We start from the raw sequence: 23889 nt of genomic DNA on the forward strand, positions 1-23889 counted from the left end.
AATTCTATTTATTATGATGCCTATAATTAAACATAAACTTGTGGCAATTATCAAATGTTTTCTTAACAAACTTGTATATCTAGGCAACAAGCAGGACATGTCTGCTCTGAGTATGTGCATAACCTTGCAAAAGTGCTGGGGACAGGTGTCTCTCAATGTATTTTACCAAGACGAAAAAGGAAAGTTAAGATAACAAACAGCCAGGGGAAGAACAGGAAAAAAGATCCATGTCAAAGTTAAACTTTTAGATAGTTATTCTTTTTTAGTAAAAGAGAGAGCCTGTAAAGTCATCTGCTCTTAGAGGTTGGGTGCAGTCATTTTAAGTAAGCAAGAATCATAAATCAGTAAACTTAAAATAGCAACATATCTCGCCTTTTCTTCAGATCTCCAAATACTGGAAAGCCTAGGTCTCAGTAAATCCACTTGCTAGAAGCTTTAATAAATACCACTTTGTTTTCGAACTTCAATGCAGTTACTTCGATTAAGCTTGAAGCTGCAGGAAAAAAATGGTGCATCTACCTAAAAACTTCGATCCTCACAAGCAGTTCAGCATCCTTACACAGGCTGTATGAGGAAGCACCTCCCTCTACCAAAGGAAAAGCCTTTCCTTTCTAGTCATCTGGTGTACTGCAAGGTATTCTTATAGGAACTCAGACCCTGCCATTACACTATACTATTGGAGTACTGAATTGTTTTGCACAAGCACATGACTAAAGACATGCAAAAGAATTTTAGACATAAGCTTAAATTTCACTCAGCAATGCAGGAAATCCTAGAAACTTCTTGAGTCTTGGTGAGGTCACCTTCCATAAAGGAGAGAGCTGCCTAGTATAAACTGTGTTGTCACTACCCAGGTGGTCTCGAACTATTCACCCTGAATTATTATTCTGTAACTATCCAAAACTAGCCAACTTACCAAAGCCATTCTGTTGAGCCTCACAAGGCTTCAGCTTGAAACAGGATCTTTCCAAGTTCTAAATTGTTTTTCCTTTTTTAACTTTAAGTCAGTGTAATAGTCTAAGCCACTCCAAGTATAACTATATGTCCTGTGCAAAAGTCCTTCTGTGTGCATGCAGGAACACAGGCCCTCTGCACAGTATTAACTTTTTCTAGAAAAAGATATAAAAGTTTTTGTATGGAGTTCATACATTCTTGGGTCACTACAAATGAATCATTCTATGATTCTGAAATGTTTTGCTTCAGAGAAGTAGAAGTTATTTTGTTATATGACTACACTACAGCTCCAAAGACAGCAAAAGTAGTTCATGCCAGAGTTCCCTGTTGATGACCAGCAAGTTCAGATACATTCAGCTTACACTGTAGTTAAAGTAGTGTAGACAGGTTGCCAGACTTCATTTTTGTCTGGAACAGGGTATTTTCTTTCCTTTTTTACTCTTTCCTCTTCCAAATTAAAATCACGGAGCATAAAAGTTGGTGCTTTTTTACTGCAGTTTGATTGTTCAACAGCTACAGAAATTCCACATGGATCCTACTCCCTCTCTCTCCCTCCCCAAGACAGGTAAGTGCTTATACAGCAGTGTTTGGCGAATAATTTCATATTCTAGTTGAGGCTGTTTGAGCATAAAATGCATTCCAAAACAACTTTTCCTCTTTTTAAAAAAAATCTCCGTTGAGATTAATTACTTCGTATATTTCAGACAAATATTAAACACTAAAGAAAAAATACGGAGGTTTGGTACTAGGTGTAGCCATTTCCTCTGACAGCATTACAATTAAGAAAACCCAAAAACCTGAATAACTGTCTGCAAGGAAAAGCCGACCCCAGCCGCCGCATCTCATACATAGTAACATCTCAGTTCTCATCAAAAGTCATTGTTTCACCCAAATAGGAACATTTGTCTCTAACTTAAAGCAATTTACTTACCTTGTGTCTGCATTTAAGTACAACGCCATAGGCTCCTGAAACAGAAAAGGAAAAAAAAAAAAAACAAAAAGAGAAAAATAAACCATCTCAAAACAGGAAAAATGCAGCAAGGTAACACAGTCTTCAGTCACCTCCTGGCTATAGAAGTAATATTGTTCCCAGTATTGTTATCCAGAACTTGTATATACAGGGACTGTACTAAATTTCTGTGCACTCAAACAATTTTATAAAAATTGCTTGAAAGTAAATGGATTTTAAAATGCCAAAATCATTTTTTTAAATATACTTGCAGAGTATTTTGATAACTTACACCTCCCTACTATCACTCAGAGAAATTAATATAGTAAACTTTGAAATAAAAAACAACACCTCCTCCCTAAACCACAAAACTGTTCTGTTTCTCCTCCTTCTCTTTCACCTTCCAAGCTTCTCCTTCCATCTGAGAATGGAATTAGAAGGAGCTGTAGAGAATAAACTGATATTTAAGATTTTCATACAAACAATACTTAGCCAATTAAAACTTACTACCCTCAAGAGAACTAAGCCAAATCTATATAAAATTCTGATTATTTTTTAAGATACTACTTACCTTCACCTACAACCCCAAGGATCTCAAATTTATTCATCACATTACCAATGTTAGGAATCTTCATCAAGACAAATTCCTCTTACGGTGAGAGCCACAAAACATGGCACAATGGGGAACGTCCAAAGATTTTGCAAAAAGCAGTCGTGAAAAGGCTCTTGGGGGGAAGAAAATTCCACCTTGATCAACCAGACTTCTCACACACTTTCTTAATTTCTAGGCAGTCGGTAGCTTCCTGCAGAAAGAAAATAATGTAATTAGTACTTTATTTCAGTAAGAGAGTGTAGTGGTATATAAGATCACACCAATATGATTTAACAATTGCAACAGACAATTTATTTCTACATTTTATGATCAAGAGAGCTTAACAGCATGCATAACAGACGCATCCTATTGAGAACATATATCTGATGAAACAGCTGGCCTTGTCATCCCATACTTAGGATGCCTATTACAATAACAACTAACTTAAAGTTCTTCTCTACAGTACAGAAAAACAAAAATGTTAATAGGAACTACATCAGTGAGCAAAAATACATCTATAATTACTTATGTTCTCAGTTTGGTATGTGTTAACAGCTACGTATAAAAACAAATTGTGCTTCATCAATTTATTATTTGTCCACTGTAATGACAAAAAGGATAAGGTAGAAAGAACACTAAACAATAGAAAAGTCTTCTATTTTCTGTGTTTGCTTTTTTTTTTTTTAAAAGGAAGTTATTTGCTAGACTAGCAATCATATTTAGAAAATTATTTTCATTATCAGCTTATTTAATTGAAATGTAATAAACAGGAAAAAAAAATGTTTTCAAAGGTTTTTTTTCCATGTTTCACAAATATTGAAGTCATCTGTCAGACCAAGCAACCATACACAGGCAAAAGAACAAAGTTTTTTGTGTCTGTTTTAGGCTCACCACATCTCTGCTATAACCTTAGAAATCTGATAAACTAAACACATCAAAGCTTGGTTTTGCTAATTCAGACTGCATTTCCCCTTCCCCCCCACCGCCCGCCCCTGAACATTAAAGGCATACATCCCACATTCAGAAGCAGGAAAAAAGCTAAAATAGCTTCACCATGAATTGGAAATATGTCATTTCCATAGTTCAGTGCTCCAAGAACAGGACTACTCATGATGAACAAGGTGGCAGGAGAGAAGTGAATTCATTTAATTAATTTGTGTAATGGGTGAGCATGACCTAATGATATTGGGTTCGGCTCACACAAATGGGAAGTCTCATTGCTATTTCACTATAAGCTAGGGGTGCTGGCCAAAAGCCCTGCGTTGACTAAATCACACATAACAAAAAGGACAGCTCAAGGGTGGTGGGAATTCACAGCGACACTAGCCTCAAAGCCTCAGCAAGACACGGGGACATAATCTGGCGGGGGGTTGTTATTTTAAAAGCAACTTCAGAGTTAATCAACCACAGTATTTTGGAAACAAACTTTGAAAATAAAGCAGTGACTTCCGAATTAAAGGGATGGTTAAGGGCTTGCTTGGTTTTGTTTTTAAAAGTCACCCACTCCTTAATGGATTATTTCAGTGGTTTAATTTACTGTTTTAATTAACCAACTTTTTCTTCACTTGATAATTGTATAAAATACTCTTTTCTTTCCCCTCCATATACTTTCCTCCTCTCACTTGGCATCTCCTTCTCACAAAAGCCTTTGTGCTGTTTGTCCAGGCTTTCTGGTTACAGTAACGACCTAAAAAAAAAAGAGCTCATGGAAAAGCAGGAGCATCTGCTCAGTTGCACCCATCAGCATGAGAACAGAGCCTTCTCTGAGCTGCTTTGGCTTTCTATTGAAAGAGGCCGGTGCCAGGCACACGGGCGCAGCTGGCTGTCCCTGCGCTCCAGCTGAATGATGGCAACAGCGCTACAGAGACCTTGAAAGAGCCATTAATGCCACAGTGTAAACAAGACAAGAAAACAGGTCAGCCACATTCAGAACAGGAAAAATACTTGCTAGAAAGAAAGGAACAGTTGGAACACATATATTCTCATTGAATAGTGCCAATACAAAAAACATCACCAAATCCACTACTTCAGTTCCCAATATTATTCACTGACCAGCCCTTCCAGAAATTAGTTCGTGATAACATGTATTATTTATCTGCTAATGAATTACCAAACAATGTCTTCCTGCCTTAGAGTGTACACAACACTTTTTGGATCCACGAGAAAACAGTGAAGAAGCTTAGGAGATAACGTTTCAAAAACCCAACAAGATATTTAGATGCTGTTTCCTCTTTCCCTGATTAATAATTTCTAAATTTCTCATAAACTACCTAAAGCTATACAAGCCTGCAGCTTGTGATCCACTATTTTTAAGACTTCTGCAAGTGTATTCCGTACATATCCCATTTTTTTATTGGGAAATAAAGATTAGATTTGCAAGCAGCTGACCTTCCTTTCTGAAATTCAGTACTACCCACCTTCCTCCCCCCACCAATCATGCAGTTTCCCTTTTCACTTCATTAGAAATAGGAGCCACAGAAAGCTGATCGCTTGTTACACTGGTGCTCCTGGCCACACGGCACCTGGAGCAGCATTCACATATAACTCCCTAAAGGTAAAAGACTGTCAACTCACGTATAGATGTTCCTTCACCACCAGTGACACACTTCGACTGGCCCAAAGAAACACACAAACCAGCTCCTCGAATTCTCCCCAAAGTGCATCATGACTGACAGCAAAAGTAATACAGATGCATATACAGGGGGACTCCCAAAAGAAAACTGCACTTGAGTGACCCACCTCTTCTGCACTAGCTCCAGAGTCACCTTTGTGCATAACTCTGCTGAGAGCACTTCACAAGAAGTGAAATGGAGAGCGAATGAAAAGACAAGTGGCATGCAGCAGTAGGATGGATTCATACCCAAATGCTTTTTGCCCCAGGTCTTCTGCCACATCTCCTCAAGCAGGGCAGTAACTGAAACTAGTTCTCTCCTGCAACATTAGTGAACTCAGACTAGCTAGACCCATCTGATCCCTATGCAAGATGTGTATACTTGTTTGAAATCTTCGCCTTCAAAAGCTCCTGAAAGATTGAGAAGAAGCTGCTAAAAATACTTGCTCAGTGGCAGCACCCACTGAACTTTCTGGGATTTTTCTGCTTTTCAAAAGGCACTGGCCTTGTTAAGACTGCTTTTAAAATCGCTGATTCTTGCAGGGAATCTGATAACATTAACTCAAACGTCACGAACGAAACAGCCTTGTGAATGGCAGGAAGAGTAACTGTAATAACAAAAATAAAGAATAAAATCTGAAAGTTTTAACCAGTGAAGTAATTTCAAGAAAGTTACCCATAGCAAGAATTACATTATTCTGTAACTTAGTGAGCTGGAATCTTTCCAGCTGAACACTGGAAATAGCAAGAAAAACCTTATTAATAGCAACCACAATTTTGTTCCTTGCACTGAGCACCATATAGGTCTGTTTTAATAAGTTGCCTGCTGGCTAGAACGATAACCCTTGCAGAAGAGGAAATAAGGCCATTCTTTACCTCTCAAAGGTTCTCAGCAGGGACATAGCACTCATTCTCCTAACATCCCTTTCTGAGGCTGCCAGATTCACAGCAAATCAACAACTTATGAACTAAACCAACAGATCTCAGATGGTCTTAATGCTACCATAGCATTCTACAAAACACAGAGCCAACTCAGCAAAATGAAACATCATGAAATGAACAAGAACAAATTAGTTTTACTTAATCCAGAACTATAACAGTGTGAGATTTTAATACAAACATAGTTGTTTTTCGAGAGCATGTAGGGCTTGTATATAAAAACCAAAAACTGTACAAACATTTTGGGAGTAACATACAGACTATTACAGCATTATGGTACCTGATCATTTGCATTTAAATTAAAACAATGGGGGAAAACCCTAGCTCTTCCCCAATTCCTTTTCCCTTCATGACCATTAAGAATTCTAGAGCACTCAAAAGCATCCATCTTAACCACTCACTCCAAGGCATCAATCCTAAATCAAAATACTATTCATTATTTCAGAATCATCAATAGCTGGGGGGGGGGGGGCATTTTTTACATAGTTAGTAGAGACATTTAGTGAGAATTATAGAAAACTTGAGGTAGACATTTTTCTTCACAAAATCTGGAGGAATAAAATTCTGTTCTAGAAATACAGTTAGATTCACATATCAGTATATTGTATATCATGTATACAGTTCATTTCATATATCAAGACAGAAAGTGCAATTTGCACCCTGCTGAAGTCAGTTTCAAGCTTCTAATTGACTTCAAAGTCATCCATCAACTTTTAAACAAGCTCCCTGCCAGTAGGTAAGACACCCCTCTTGCTCTCCCAAAACAAGCAGTAAACTTAATCTTTTTACTTATTTGTTTATTATTTTTACTCACTGAGAAGATACAACTAAGAATTTCTTGAGGCTGGGTACATTTTCATCTGCTCACTAAGAAAACAGTGGGTCACCAAACAGATGTAAAGAACTTATACCGTATCTGTCTTTGATGGTTATGCATCAATCCAAAATGCACGTCTTCTGTCGTACAAGGTACACACATGGAAGGAAGCATTAACTGCCTCTATTAGTCATGATGTATCACTGCTACAGCACCTCTTCCCTCTCCTCCCCTTGATATGTGTAGTTCTATTACTTGAGATTCTCCAGAAAAAAAGCCTAAATAAAGTTACAACCACCTGATTCAGTGCTACAGCAGAATATATAAGTGACAGGATTAAGAAAATAGTTTCAGAAATTTTTCAGGATTTATTGGTGCAGAAGAATGCACCAGAAATATTATAAGGAATTACAGATTAGGAAGAACCAATTCGGTATTTGAAAGGCTGCGACGAGGAAGCTAGTAGTAATACTCTGACTTTAAGAATGGAGAGAAAGAAAAAAATACAATCATGTGCTAGTGAAGTTTTGTCAGTCTCACTCCTGCATTTGGAAAAAATCTATCCCCTGTTGTTTTCCCGTTTTATGGGGGGACAGTAGACCTTCTAATGGGACAATGTTCTGGAGGAAGATCCGTCAAGATTTTGTAATATGAAGAAACATACAATGTGGAAGTTGAAAAAAGAAAATCCTGAACAAGAGATAAAAAGCAACAAGAACTTGCAATTATGCAAGCCGTTTTTCATACTGCAAGCTTCAATCTATCCTCCTCTGCTCATAAAAAAAATTAGGAATGAAAAGAACAGCTGATGAAAATAAATACAAAGTTTAGAAAACTGTCAAACTTGAACAAATTATGTAAAAGCAAAACACCAAGCCTGCTTGCACAAGCACATAGGTTTTAAAATTCAGCTCCAGCAGGCTTTTAACAACATTGCTAGTATCATTATTGGAACTTGACTTCACTGTTGCTGGTTTTGGAGGAGTTGTTTTGCCTTTTGTTTTTTATTAATAGCTGAAAACTGCAAGCTCATCTAGGTGAGTTACATATCAAGGGAAGTCACTGTCACATTAACTGGCCTAAAAGCCAGCATGCCTCCACAGCAGCAGGGCCAGGGGTGCAGGGAAGCGTGGAGTGAAAGAACCTGAATGAAGTTCCCATCCAGCAGAAAGAATACAACTGGGAAAAGGTTTGAATCAGCTCCCAACTATTACAGATACCTGTTTGGTTAAATTCCTAATGGCAAACTGAGGTTGAAGGCCAGGGCACAAATAATGATTTGGTTTGTTTTATCTTGTTCTGGGAGTGGTCTTCCTTTTCTATGCAAATACAGATTCAAAAGTAAATTCAGCCCATCCTGGATAGAAGAACTAAATTCACTTCTCAGAGTTAAAATGCAGGATTTATGAGCTTCTCTAACAGCTGTGGCCAACTCAAAGGAGTGGGTGCTTAGCAGGATGCTTCTAAGACCATAGTGACAAATAAGCAGACTGATTATCAAAGCATTGAGCACAAAAGCAGCTCCCATGAGTCATAACAGAAGGACAGGAAAGACAATTTTGCTTCCATTTTAGTAATCTTCTCCGATAAGAACCTTAACAAATATGTCTACTGTGGGTGTGACAGCTGCTTACGCAGTTTCTGCTGGCCCTTACGCATGCTGGGCTGTCTTTGCCATACCTGTAGCAGCTCTGAAGGAAAACACCAGAGTTCAGAGGATAACACTCTCAACAGCAATTTGTTAAATCATCTGGCGCAAGGAGCCCGACACTTATGCATTCACTTCTACCAAATGGAAGTGCCCAACATTTGTACTTGAAGTAAAAGCACACTTCTGCTTACTGAGATACCCTTAAGGCAATGGGGGGGGGTAACATATTTTTTAGATAAAAGGTCTTATATAAAAGTCTTATATAATAGAATATCTTCCTATGGAAGAAGCTAATGATTCTTTATCTGACATAGTATTTGTAATGGTCTCCTTAGAAGCTGGTTCTTTCATTTTAATCTTCCTTTCTCTCTTCTCACAACACCAGTCTCCAGTAATATCCTATATTCATTTGTCATGTTGCTTTCCATTTCATCCCATATTATCTTTGACAATCTGCCATGAACTTTAAATCCCCAGGCTATAAAATAATATTACAGGCATAGCTTTTTCATCTTTAATAATTACCAAAAAAAGCTACTATTTTCAAGGAGTTACACGTTAGGACTCACTTTGTGACTCAATCCCCACATTTCTGTTTAAAGACTCATGCTTAGAAGAAAAAAAAAAAAAAAAAAGTGTTGAGTATACAAGTCTTCCTCCTTTACCACAGAAAAAGGGAACACGTTAGAAGCATTATGGCCAGTCAGCTGAAGGACTGCTCTGAAGTTTGAGCTCAGCAGGTTATCTGTGGAAAGAAAGGGCCTCTCAAGTTCTTCCATCATGCTCTCTGGTCCCTCTATTCTCTGGCAGCCTACTGTCAAAAAGCGCACCGCTAGGTTCCTCTCCACAATGGCAGCAACCACTAGTTCTGCACCAGCAATCCTATACCACCATGCTGTCAGCAGACAAAACAACAGAGGCAGAAGACCTGGCCACTTAGGAAAAACATCCTCTGATGCACTCTTAACTGGATCAGCCACCAAATCTTTCAGACGTGCACACACAAAGCACACTGGTGATTTAAAAAGATTGTCTCCCAACAAAAAAAAAAAGACCAAAATTCTTTTAATCTGACAAACTTTCTCCCTCCTGCCAACCCAGTTTTGTCTTCATTGTTCTAAAAATAACTCCCATTCACATTCTAAAAGTCAGATGTTCCTCTCTGCACTGGCTTTGGTCGGGATGGAGCTTTCTCATAAGAGAACAGAAAAGTAAAGGTGAACATAAAGTATTTATAAATAGTAGATGAATGCTGAAACTAAATTCTGTGGGCATTCCAATGCAGATCAAAATAACTGCAATGACTACTCTTCCTTGTAATCTTCAAACATATCATTAAATACAGATTACTAGTTCACTATCTGAAGTACAAAGAAAAAACCCTGAAGTCATCACTTTTTCCTTTAAAAGGATAAACCAGAGATATAGAACAAAAAAAATATGAGGGGGCAGCCCCCCAAAATTTAATATGCCCCCCCCAAATGAATTAATAAGAAAATAAAATACCTGCAAATTAACAATTATAATCTAATTACACTATAAGATTATTTATCATTTCTTCTTGATGTGTTTTCCAGGCAAACAGTCAGAGGCATTTTCTTTAAATAATACTGACCTATCCTTTAAAAAGTTAACCTTGCAAAGAATGCCATCAAAAGCTTTCAGTAAAGAACAACAAGAAGCTACTCAATTACTAAATGTCCTAACAACCAAAGACAGGTAATTTCAAGAATAATTTCACATTAGTATGCAAGCACATGTGCAGGAAACATTTAAAGAAACAACTCAAAGGCTTTTCATTACTGGTTCTTTCACAAAAGTAATTACAAGTGATTAAACCACATGGCAGGCAAGTGGTGTACAGCAGGGTTTTTTTGGGTGACTGTTGGGTTCTTTGGGGTTTTCTTTCCTGTTTGGGTTTTTTTTTCTTTAATTAGAAGACTAACTCCATCAACCTCAAAACAGCTTGCTTCAAAAAAAAAAAACACCACCAAATAAATTGAAACCTATAAAAAACATCTCTCCATATAAAGTTCCATCTGAATTTGAAGGTATTGCTACTATTTCAGTGTGTGGAAGTCTATAAGACATTTCCTCCAATTTTACAGATTTCAGAGATAATAGCAAGTAATTAATACTGAAAATATCTTAATGTGCTTATTTTAACACTTCATAGAGTTTTTTAATTATGTCTATTATCAGCGTAACCGAACACTAACCATGTTTAAATAAAAGGTGAGTTTTGCCACACTTTCTAGTTGAAGAAAACCCCCAACATCAAACTTACACAGGTGAACAAATCAATTAAGCAAAATCCAAGTCAAGAAGACTAATGTCCAGTCCAGACTAATGCTGAGACTGCATTAAGACCTTATGACCATTATAATAAGCTGAAGTTCAATTAAAAAATACACATTCCAAATAAAGAAGAAAAAAGAAAAATAAAAGAAAAAATACCAACAATTCCTCTCTCAATTAACATACACTTCCTTGAAACAGAGGATGAAAGCTTTGAGTCTTCTGGAATGCAGCACCACAGAAGTAGCAATGTATCAGGTACCAAGGGCAATTCTAGTGAGGACTCTGAACACAAAACTGAAAACCCTGAAATAAACCCACGATTCATGCAAATCCACTGCAGAGAAAGTACAGCAACACAGCAATCAACTTCTGCTGTTACGACAGATGCCCTCATGATGAGCCACTTAGCACACCTTCAGGTAGGAGAACTTCAATATACTACGTAAATTACTGCAAACATACTTGCAAGATGTATTAAGGTAGCCAAGACAATTTGCAAAATGTGTAAACAGCTTTCCTGTGGAAGGGGGGAAGAAAAAAAAAACAACCCAGAAACAAAACCAAAACCACAAATTGAATTTAGTGATCTCATCTAAAAGCAGCAAAAATCAACTTGAAAATAGAGTCAGGCAAGAGCAATAAAGACCAGAATATTATCTTTTGCACAAGATCATACGCTTATTTCCACCACTAACTACATCAGTGAATGGATACTAATGAAGAGTTCAGCTGTATACAAGAAAAAAACCACACTGGAAGCAACACTTACTCATATTTATTCATGTACCATTTATTTGACCTAAACACAAAAATTTATGTTCTATTGAAATTATAGTGAAACTGGTGGTGGTGAAAACAGGCTGTTGTGATTTTTATCTGCTTTTGAATATTTGTGCTCAAGAATCTCTTCAATGATCAAAAGATCCGCTTTCATCTCATAGAGCATGAAATAAAACTACTACAATCAGGATAGGTCAGAGCTTGACAGCTTAAAATTATAAAATCTAGTGGTTGTGGATTTAAAACAACTAGAGCATTAGCTAAAGAAAGATTTTTTAAAAACTTTTTCCCCCTCAGAAAGTAGCAAGTGAGCCACTGCCGCGCTTCGAGCCACCGAGTTGGGAGTGAACTCCCGGCTGGAAGAGGTGCACTTGCATTAGTATGCTACAACGCAGGGGGCAGTTCTGCTACAAGGAAACCAGTAGAGGCACTGCCTTCAGTAATGATGAAACTGAGAAACTAGTAACATAATTATAAAGGCTGACAGTCTGCCATCCTGTAGGTACTACCCAGGGATTGCGGTGGGTCACAGCGAGGCTGAATGGGAACCCTGGGCAGGCGTGGAGCACTCAGAGACTTGTTCCCGTAGAGACTGTTTGAGAAAACTACTGAAGTTTATAGAATACTTCCCGCTGTACACCCTTCCCTCTTACACTCAGAATTTAAACTACAGTGGTAAAATTATTTGCCATTTCTAAATTTGGTATCTCTAATTCTATATTAGAGCAGATGAGATTCTGATTATTATTTTATTTCTCAAACTTAAAGGACTCCAAAACCCCCATAATGAAACCTAATTGCAGAGACTTGTAATTTCTTATGATATTCGCTCTTCCTCTCCTGTTTACTTCAAATCTCAGATGCATTCTTGGGTCTTGTCTTTAATTAGATATTAAGCTCTTTGATAAGGAAACTTTTTTGCTATGTAGAAGGCCTCTGGGTGTTGTTACAAAATAAGTTATGAGGATGTGATGTTTGAAACCATGCTATGGTACTGGTTCTTTGCATGAACAGGATTGCTGTGGTAAAATACGAGTCTTAATATAAGTGGAAGTCTCACCAGATGACTCAGGAAAAAGCTTCAAAAACATTAGGAGGCAATTTGATTCATCTCTGGAAACAGGATGTGGTAATATATTTTTTTTAATAATAAGCAACATTGTTTCAATGCCAGCCTTCATAATGACTTTACAAAATAAAATCAAGTAATAGCTTCTCTTGCAATTTCAGCCTAGTAGTTTTCATTTAACAGTTAAAAGAAACCTGTTTAAATCTCACATAACATAAAACCTATCCTCATAACTAGAAATAACGGATGTTCAGACAAACTTTCTTCACACAAAATGCAGCCTATACTTATTGTCTACCTTCATCCACTGCCATCAATATACTGGCAAAACATATATATCCAACCAACCGTGCTTAACTAATATTATTGTTAAAAAGCTTAGTATTCAAAATAAAAGCCCAATGAAAGAATGCTGCAGCACTATTCAACATTATTATTCTGGCAAAAATGTCTCTACACTTAATAGAAGAGTTTTCTACTGAAAGGCACGAGCTACCTCAAAAAAAGAAGTGAAAGACTTGTATTTGCAAGGTAGTCCCTATAATCTAAAGTGAAGAATCATCCAGATTAGTTTATGTATCAGTGGAAAAAATATTTAAACATAAATAGGAAATGGCAGGTACATCGCCTTTCTCCCAAGCAGACTGCTTCACAAGTACCAATAGAGCTTCTCTCTGGTACGCTGATGACTTCTTGCATGGGAGATTCCCATGGCAGCAAAAGCATGTCTGGATATGTAAGTGACCCAAAAGAAGACCTGAAAAACAGGTCTTGAGAAAAGGGAGATGCATCTAAACAGTAAACAATGTTGGCAGGCCTTCCAAAGGCAAGGTAATAATAAAAAAAAGCTCATAATTCCAATTTTCATCCTCCATGTGTTCCTGTATCCTTTGAGCCTTCTAAGTTTGATTATAGAGTGGGGAAGGTGGAGGGAAGAGAAGGGAAAAAAGAGGGAAGGCAGTGCCTCTGGCAGAGGGTATGAAGGGTGGGTGAGGGAGGAAAGGAAGGGAAGGCTGCTCCAGGGAGTCACAGAAGATGACAGTGAAAGGCTGGCATATGAAGTAGTTCTGGAATGAAAGGAAAGAGGAAAACAAAAATCTAAGATGATGCTTCAGGCATGAGCAATGAGTTCATCATGAGATTTGAGATTTATATTAGCTTACAGAAAAAAAAACCAGACTTGCAGCACCCAAAAGTCAATATTTGCATAACTGACTTTCCTGTTTCTAATATATCTAGTTACTTCTTGTACAAATAGTCTTGTAACATTAAGGGAAACAGAAGTAATTTGGGAAATCTGAGCACAAAAGTCTACTCCCAGCGAATCATTATTCTTTATTTCCTGTAAGAGGAAAGTAAAAAAAAAACCTAAGGGAAAAAAAAAAAGGGCTGACAAAAGTATAGGGCATACCATGTCTCAGAGGATTAAAAAGAACTTCCAGAAGCTCAGTTATACCTAGTGACAGAGGCTGCTAGGGAGCTTCCAGGGTGGCAGACTCTTTAAATCAGAAAGATGAAACACCTGTCTCTTGTTTACAAGCAAGCAAGTTGTACAAAACCATATACAAAACCACAAAAACATATATATATATGTGTGTGTGTGTATATATATATAATGACAGGCCTAAATATTGGTCATCAAGAAACTAGAACTGAATGGGCACGTATCGAGACATTTTATCACCCACCACAGGCAGGAATCACAGAGCAGCAGCACACCGACCCTGTGCCTAACCCAGCACACGCAACCAGAGAAGCCACTGCCCAGCAGGTAGGGAGACAACACGTAAGATTACAGTTTTAACTGAACTGAAACATTTCTTTCCACTACCATTCTTTTTGTACCTTTCTAACATTGGAAGAGTAACCTCCATTTCCCTTTGTAACCCAGGTAGAACGGGGGATATGCTATTGACTCAAAAACTCAGAAATAATTCTTGTAATCTTTGGATTATACCACTTCCTTTGCTGCCGAGACTCCATACTAAACGAATCTGAATCCAAGTTTAACACTTACACCTCTTGTGGTGCTAGATACACATTTCCTATTCCCATCTACTCACACCTCAAAAAACTACAGCCAAACCAAACCCAATCTACCAAAACACCAATTTACAGAGCTGAATATCTACTGCTAAAAGGAGATTTTTGTATGTATAGGAGATGTCCCTCCCACCCCCAATGAGCAGAACTAAAAGACCATCAAGTAATATAAAAGTCTTCATCCTGAGCTGGAATTTCAAACATGGATGTTAAATACATTTCATAGTCTATTTGCATCCATTTTTCAACTGATCAAAATACTTAGTAGTTTAGAACAACTCCATTTCTCTGCTAGCATGCTCAGAATTTTAAAAAGCAAAATACTGTTAAGACAATTTGCTCAACAGCATTTTGCAACAAATCACGGCTAAAGTATTTTTCCCACTGCAAGGTATTTACTAGACTGCAGTAATTCTCTCAGCACTTCTAAAGCTTGAAACACACCTTCTGTCGAATGCTATGAGTCAGTTTTAATGACAGAGTTATGTTCTATTGCTCTGTAGCTTATGCAAGAGAATGAATTTGCATTAAGTATCCAACTTTAGAAGCCACCTTCTCTTTTCCATTGTTAATACTGAATAATGGTAAAAAATAGGCTATATTCCCTGCACGCTTTCTTATTGTTTTAAAAGAATAAATCTAATTAGCTGTCTGTAATGTAAAATGGACACAAAATTTGTTACTGTCACCTTGTGGATATCTAATTTTTCTCCAGAAGGCTAGTATACAAAAAAAAGAAAGAAAGAATAATTACAGTTTTCACATTTAGTAACATTTCAAAATTTCAACTGTTACCTGATTACTGTTATTCTCCTCCCTTACCCTGCTTGCAGGAAAATTTACAATGATACCTTTAAGTGGCTTCATCTGGAAGAACACTAACTGTGAACTTCACAAGGAAGAGGATAAAACAATCCAACATGATAATTTAAGGGAGGAAAAAAAAAAGGAGTAAAAATTATCAACTAGTTTATAGACCAGCTTCTGAAGATTGTCACTGCTGTCATCGGGGGCAGCATGCAATAGCTTTGCCTTTTTCAAGAAATTCAACAAGAAAAAGTTATAACTCGCCATCTCTTGCTGTCATAGGTCTTTTAGTCCAAACAGTGGTCCAATCTAAATATGCTTTCCCTTAATTGGCTTTGTCCCCTAATTCAAAATCCCCCAAGCCTCCTACCTCTCTAGAACAGCACATTATACTTACACTGGGGCTTTTTTTTTTTTTTAATTGAAAACATGATTACATTTTGTTCAGCGTGTCAAAATGAAGGTTTGGCTGATTGGTTTTGAGAAACATGGCTGGCAAGTTTTTTAACTGGTTCTCATGCAAACCAATGGTCAAAACCCCTCACAAATACACTCACAAGTAGCTATACAGACATACAAAGTTAATGGGGTTTTTTATCTCTACATATATATAGAGAGAAATGTACATGCACCTGCTTCTAATGACAGAGGACAAATTCCTCCTTCCAGTAAATCTATTTTCTTAGAACTTCAGATAAGGGATCACCCTTCTTTTCTTTACTGAAAATGAATGCAAATAAAACAGATTACCTCTTTCACTCCCTCTGCTTTCTGGAAATGAATCATACACAAGCCAACAGCTTCTTCCAAATGAAAACTTTCTCTCTTTTTAGCACTTTTAAACAGATCCCAAGTTGCCCAAGCAGAAAGAGATCATTTACGGTTGGACTAGATCATTCCTGAGGTCCCTTCCAACCTGTGATTCTGTGATTTCATATATTTAGTGTAAGTTCACAAGATGAACTCTACAAGAAAGAAGAAAGGGTCTGATGGGTATCTTCATCCATGGTTGGAAGGTCTGCTATGAAAGGCTAAGTCATTACAGTAATAAATGACACCTTTTTTTCAGTACACAAAAAACACCAAGAAAACCAAGAGAAAACCATAGCCCTCCCACCCCCACCCCCCCCCCGTGGACTGGAAGACTGATACAGACAACTGCTTTCTGAAAGCTGTACATAGAAAACACATGTAAAATAAAGCAACACTTCAGACTGAAGAAACTATACATTTACAAACCTGTAAAGATAATAGCTCATGAATTAAAGGAACTGCACCTGCATGAGGGTATCACACCACAATTTGCTAGAATCTGAGTAGCAAGAGATCTGCCCAGCGTATTGGAGAACAATACTCACTTTAATGAAGACAACTAAGGAAAATGTCAACTGTCTCCACCGCTACGAGGCAATTTCTCAAAATATGAAGTCTGTCATCATTACCCTAAGATGTGAACGAAGATTATACTGCCATTTTTATTAATTTGCAATTAAAAACAGAGATGCAAAATCTAATACCATTCTCATCTTGTTTGGGGGTGTGAGGAGGAGGTATCAGCCTTTTTCTTTTACTTATGTAAAAGCAACCCTTCTCCTGGCTTTTTTTCTTCCCTTAGAAGAACTTCTCCTTATAGTACTTGAATCTGCTCCAATAATAAGCTCTCAATTCACTTCAGAAATATATTCTAGCTCTCAAAGTTCAATTACTTGGGGGTAAAGGCGGGGAGGAATCCATCAGCACATTTTCCAACTATTAGAGATTTGTTTCTTGGCAAGCTGAGAACTTGGCCATTGAGAACTTAAATAATTTTATACCCTTAGCTCCAGTGGTGGTGAAATGCAATGATCATACTTCTAATTCAGCTTGCAAGCAGCAGCAGCTAAGGAACACTAGAAATAGAACATGGAACGTGGTTAACTTCAGGCATTCTGAAAGACTCCCCAGCACACATTAACACATACATCCATCTCACAAGAAAAAGGTTAGCAAAATATTTAATCCAAGATTCACAGATACTCATACTGCAAACAAAAGCAACTATTTTAAGCCTGCTGAAAGAAGTGCTGATGGACTTTTTCTAAATAAGGTTATGTTAGTTTGCATTCAGTATATAGTTTTATTAATAATTAAAAAATAGAACGTCAAATGTCATTATTAGGAAGACAAATATATTTGCACCCAAAAACCTGAAGCAATGAGATTTTGCAATACTTGATTTCAAAAACAGAAGTAAAACACTTCTTATCTTCACCCACTTTTTAAATACACCATGCCACCAAGAACAGTTTGCATCCTCTTCTTTTGTAGGAGAAAGGGAAATCCCCTTCCCAGACACTGTCCACAGGCAAGCTCTCCTCAAAGCTGTTTGTAAACTGGTGTCTACTTCCTCAAACATGTTGAATGAATGTTTAGTAAAAATAAAAAGGAGAAACAGTATTTAAATGCATTTCAAGCATCCAATTAAAGTGGCAAACCAATAAACTTTGAAAGTGCAAGAATTTAAGAGACAAAAAGTTTTAGGCATAATACAACACTTATTTTAGCTGTAACAGAGGTACTGTCAAGTGCCCACTAGGCAAATATAATTCACACAAAAACCCAGAGCTAATTTAATTTATGTCCTTTTAGCAGTTCTTCACCCAATTTAAATTTATCCAGCTTAGTCTATGTAAACTGTTTGGACACAGAATGTGCCAGTTTGAATTTGGCAAGGAAAACATGCTTTTTTTAATACGTAAAGCCTGATTTATTTTCATTTCTAACCTTATTAGTTAAAAATAAGTTTTGTGATGGTAGATTTACACTAATCTAAAAATCAAGATTTTCCCCAATAACATTTATACAATATTTAAAGGTTTCAAGAATATTTTAAAGAAAAGCTACTGCTATTAGAAGTCAAACCTGTCTAGTACTGAAAATATTCTCTGTAGTAAGATTATGTAAACTACTTAGGAAGAGCCTACAAACCAAAGACACCACAACATAAAGCATCAGCCACTGGTGGTGTGTTCCAGTTCACTCACAGGTGCAGAACTATAGCATTCACTATCCTCACTAGCAAGCTACCTACCAACAGGAGTAAGGACCCCAGCACCCACATCCCACCAAAGTATATGACCATGTTGATCTCAAAACACCATTTCTCCTCGCTCACAGAGCTTCAAGTACAAATAGGAAAAAAACACAAACAACCAAAAGCACCAAAACCCAAGATTACTTCTGTTTTTCTTTTTTATCTAATCCAAGCCAGTTTTTGAGATGATAAATATTTTTCATCCTCAAAAAAAAAACCTTCTCATGAAGAGTGTTACACCAACTCTGCACATAAATGAGCAAGGGACCACTGAGAACTGAAAAGCAAAGCACAGCCTTGTCACTGGAGGCTCTAATGTCTATCAAGTTCCACAGAAGTGAAACCAAAACCTTGACAACCCTCCAATTAACACCAACCAATTAACTTTTGCATAGCAACTCAAGGTAACAGGAAACAAGAGCACAAGGCTGTAGCCCCCTCCACTGCCACCTTCACTAGACAGCCAGGGTCTTAGTCCAAACATTCTGCTAGGCCTCTAACCTCTTTATCACAAAGATTTGCTGCAGTAAGGAAAACCAACTTCAGAAACCTAGCTTTGAGGAGCCATACAACCTTAATATTCCCCTGAATAAGCTACTTTAAAAGTGACACACTAAGAGAGGTTTTGGGTGGTGGGAGTACAACAGTAGTAGAGTTTTACAGCACCTTTAGAGATTCTGTCCAACTTGATATCATGTCATTAGGGCACAAGAGATAAGAATCGATCGTTTCAGTAAGATAGCCTCGCATATTTTCCCCAGAGCAAATGAGGAAAGTCTTTCTAGTTCTGTGCACATGTAGATACAAGAAAAGGAAAAACAGCAGTGAGACCACACCAGAGAAATGTCAGTCTGCCAACGACATCTTCACTGGGAGTAAAAGAAGTACCTATGCTCATGCTTGTAACCAAAATACCAAGCTTCAACAGCTCACCTGATCTGAAGAGTAGAAAACTCAGATAAGAGTTTTTACAGCTGGAAAGAAGGAATCAACATCTGTTAAAGGCTTGGCTTCCAGAAAACCTACACCTACACTGAGCTTCTCTTTCAACAAGTCACTTAGATCAGCATGCTTTTCAACACTCATTGGTTATTTGGCATCAGTATGTAAACTTGCTACACTCAAACATACTACCTTAATTAAAAATGCTCACCTTTATAACATGTAATTTAATTCACCAGAAAGCACTCACCAATTTACTAACCAGCTTCTAAACACCCGTAACTGAAGCTGCAAGTATCAGCTTTTATATAATAAACTCTTGACACTACATCACTTGTCAGACATTAGAAGCAAAGATGAAAGAAGCTCTAGATATATCAACCAAGTGTTAGCAGCCAGAAATGCACCACTTGTTGTATATATACAGTATATATTTTTATACAGGCACATATATATTTTTATAAATATATACATACTATATAGAACATAGTTATATGGAAAAATAATAGGAGAGAAAATGTAAAGAAGCATCTGTCTCTCACAACGTCTGGATGTTTCCAGAAGTGAGCAGCAGAGCTATGATGGAGGCGGTGCACCAGATTAGAATCACAGAACAATTCTGTCTGGAAGGGACCTGAGGAGATGCCTGGTTTGCTCTTGTTCAAAGCAGGACAAGAGCATTCAATCAGGTTGCTCAGGACTTCTAGTCTATAATCCTTATTAGGATTGCAGAGCGTTTCTAACAAGACAGACTAGAACAACATGATGACAGAAGTGGTTTGACTGTAGCAAAAAAATAATCCTGTATCACATTTACAGCCAAATCAGTAACTTGTAGAAAACAATCCACACAAAACCCAAACCAAATCAACAGATTTAAGAGTGCAAGGATGAACAGATAATTATACAACAGTCTCAGGGGAACTTCTGTACTGAATGCTCTTGTATTCACAGATTTACATGTAATAAAAAGCTCATTCAACTGCCCAAAGTTTGTTGCTTTTTTGTTGTTTGTTTTTGTTTTTTACTTGTTGGCATTATCTCCCAATACCACACCAACCTATTACAATATGCCTATGATAAGAAAGCTGAAGTCTACAAAAGTACTTCTAAGTTTCATTCCATCTTCCCCTCTTAAAAGCTTCTATAACAGCACCCAAATAGTCTTGGAAAATCTCTAAAGGAAAATCAAGTTTTTCTTCTCTGCAGTGATATGAAATTGAATCCCATCTATTTTCTTTAGTGCCATTCTGGCCGATCAATTTCTTTTTTACACTCAGGTAAAACCTCAGTAGTCAACTAGGAACACCTCCAAGCTTGCAAAACAACATGCAGAAAGGAAAGGTGCTTGCCAATCTTCAGAAGTACCTTTCTAAAAAGCCTTGTGCTTACCTGTTTTTTTCTGTTTAAATGAGTTCAGTACACAAAAAACATGTTCCAGAAGGAAAAGCTAGGGCCCAGGTGAGTTGACTAATCAAACAAGATCAAATGAGATTGTGGGACGCCTTCTCGGGCATTCCCCCAGAGCTAGCAAGTTTTCCATAGAACTCGGCTCAATCCATCTGAATAAGCCACAACAGAAATGGACAACCGGAAATTCCACACAAGATTTTATAAAGCCTGTACTTTCTCCAGGCCCAAGAAAAATAAACTGCCTTTAGTGTTTTCATGTTGTTCAATCCAAAAAAAGTATCAGTTTTTTAAGGTAATCTTTTTGTCTACCTAAAAGAACTTAAGAATTGTGCTCTAAAATAACTTCATCAATAGCCAGAACAGTGACTGTAATGAGGGACTACAGTAAACTAAATTCAATAGGTACCAGTAAGCAAAGGCATTGACAAAGTTTCTTTTCAAGAGAACAGATGATATTTTACAAGACATATGGGATTTATTTTTAGACATTAGTCATACAATAATACTACAGATTTTCTTTTTCTTGAAAATAGCACAGTATTTTATGTTGAGGTACTTTGCTGATATTAATTTTGTTCAGCTTAATGTTTATTTTTGCTGTTACAAAGTGTTTGACTATATTTTTCAAATCATTAACACACTATACATGGGAAGAAATATTTAGTATACATATAGGTATGCAGTGCACCTTTTAAAAAAGAAAGCTTTCATAAAAAAGCAAAACTGAATTCAAACACAGAAGGAGAAAAATGCCATATGCAAACACATGCCATTTTTTTAGTATCTATTACCTTTTCAATCAAGTCTCCCAAAAAAATCTCATTATACATGAAACAGCAACAGATAACTGGCTTTGGATTGCTATAATGACTGTCAGACCAGTACAGTGCAGGCAAAAAGGCGTAAAATAGTATCAGCAAGGACTGATTCCATCTGGACTTCAATATATCCTTGTTGACTTTATCTAAGCAAAAAATGTTCCAAGGCCTTACAATTTTTAATATTCTGATCTTTTATGTGAGAAAACATATGAAGGAACATATCCTGTACTGATTATTCCCCTTAGATTTCAGTTTATGTGGGTTTTTATTCGAATCAACACATTACTTTTCCAGTCATTTCAAGGATATTTCAAAGCTTATTTATTAGAATTAGTATTAGTATTAACTCTCAGTTAATGTAATGTATATTCTTCAGGTGAAGTTGTTTAGGTATTGTCTACATAAATTTGGTATAAATTATTTTCAAGTCTTCACCTTTGGTTTTTTCCCTCCTCTTTCCCTAACATACTCTCCAATTAAAGTATTTCAGGGCTCTACTCTATGAAAACTCCAATGTAGCATCAAAAATAACTCATAGGACTACATTATCTTTTCCTTAAAGGAAAAAAAAACCAAACTAGCCCCACCTAAAAAGCCCTCTGTGCCAGTTCTGGCTGGGATAGAGTTAACGTCTTCCATAGTAGCCTGTATGGGACTGTTCTGGATTTGTGCTGAAACACTGTTGATAACCCAGGGATGTTTTTGTTACTGCCGAGCAGTGCTTACACAGAGCCAAGGCCTTTCCTGCTCCTCACCCCACCCCACCAGTGAGTGGGCTGGGGGTGCACAAGGAGCTGGGAGGGGACCCGGCCGGGACAGCTGACCCCAACTGACCAAAGGGATATCCCACACCATATGGCGTCATGCTCAGCATGTAAAGGTGGGGGGGGGGGGGGGGGGGGGGGACACGACAATGTTTGGAGTGACGGTGGTGTTTGTCTTCCCAAGTAACCATTACATGTGATGGAGCCCTGCTTTCCTGGAGATGGCTGAGCACCTGCCTGCCCATGGGAAGCAGTGAATGAATTCCTCGTTTTGCTTTGCCTGTGTGCACAACTTCTAGTTTACCTATTAAACTGCCTTTATCTCAGGCTATGAGTTTTCTCACTTTTACCCTTCTGATTCTCTCCCCTGCCCCACTGGGGGAAGCGAGCAAGTGGCTGTGTGGGGCTTAGCTGCTGGCTGGGGTTAAACCACAACACCCTCATCCCAATTCAAAGAAGAAAACCTGACAAAAATTTGTGAACCTTGCAGAAAACTGAGTTTGTTGGTTTGTAAAAGCAGTACTTTCAGGGGTCAGCCCGCTCAGAGAGAAGATAACAGAAGTTGGCTGAGGCCTCACCATTAAAAATCACTCTCTACCATGGCAAGCCCAGCATGTGTTTGAAAGAGTGAACATGCTAATATTATTTTATGGTGTTTGAGCAGGGTTTTGTTTTTCCTTAGGTAAGTGTTATAGAAGCCTGTAGAGTACACTAGGGGTTTTTTTGTTTGAGTTTATAGAAGGTCATAGAATTGGAAACCAAAACTAAAGTGTCCACAAATACTTGTGAGGCAATATTAACATGGTTTAGGATACAATCAGATACTCAAGTTCTAGCTGCTACTGATCCATATAAAATTATCAGCAAATCCAAGTATCCATAGCTGATTGCAAATCCCTATTTCTACCACCTCTACCACTCCAGGCTCAACAGGCTGTTCTTTAAGTTTTTACACTAATTTATTTGTTTTAATAAATATACATATTATTGAAAAAAAGGAAATTGAAATTAGATACTATTTCCAAAAACTTTTGCAGTAAAATACTATAGGTTGTTTTGTTTTGTTTGGGTGACTTTTTTTCTTTTTTTTTTTCCTGTCTTAAGCCCAGAGGATTTTACACAATGAATACAGAGTAGATTCCACACACTGCCCCCCACCCCCAATGTTTTCCTATCCCTTTAGGCCACCATCACAGCAGGCTCAAGGGGACACTCACAAATAGCTTTGCCATCTGGATCCCACATCGCCAGATTAATAATGTTCTTTCATACAATGACTCCAAGCAAAGAGACCAAAGCTTTTACAGAATCCTGCCACTGTTTTCTCTTGCTAGATGACAATCCCAGCCTCATGTCACTAAAG

General features: G+C 37.5%; 1 protein-coding gene across 4 annotated transcripts in view; it reads right to left on the reverse strand.

Annotated features, from left to right (window-relative positions):
* The window catches only part of CDKL5 (cyclin dependent kinase like 5), a 142221-nt gene that overhangs the window by 88119 nt on the left and 30213 nt on the right, over nt 1–23889 (reverse strand). For all 4 annotated transcript variants that reach the window (XM_064474700.1, XM_064474684.1, XM_064474693.1 and 1 more), the window contains exons 2-3: nt 2475–2706; nt 1886–1920 (exon numbers count right to left, since the gene is read on the reverse strand). In XM_064474700.1, coding sequence (XP_064330770.1) covers nt 1886–1920; nt 2475–2538 — 99 coding nt within the window. In that variant the 5' untranslated portion in view covers nt 2539–2706. The remainder of the gene's footprint in view (nt 1–1885; nt 1921–2474; nt 2707–23889) is intronic.

Source organism: Phalacrocorax carbo, chromosome 1, assembly GCF_963921805.1.
Source record: "Phalacrocorax carbo chromosome 1, bPhaCar2.1, whole genome shotgun sequence".
NCBI classification, from domain to species: domain Eukaryota; kingdom Metazoa; phylum Chordata; class Aves; order Suliformes; family Phalacrocoracidae; genus Phalacrocorax; species Phalacrocorax carbo.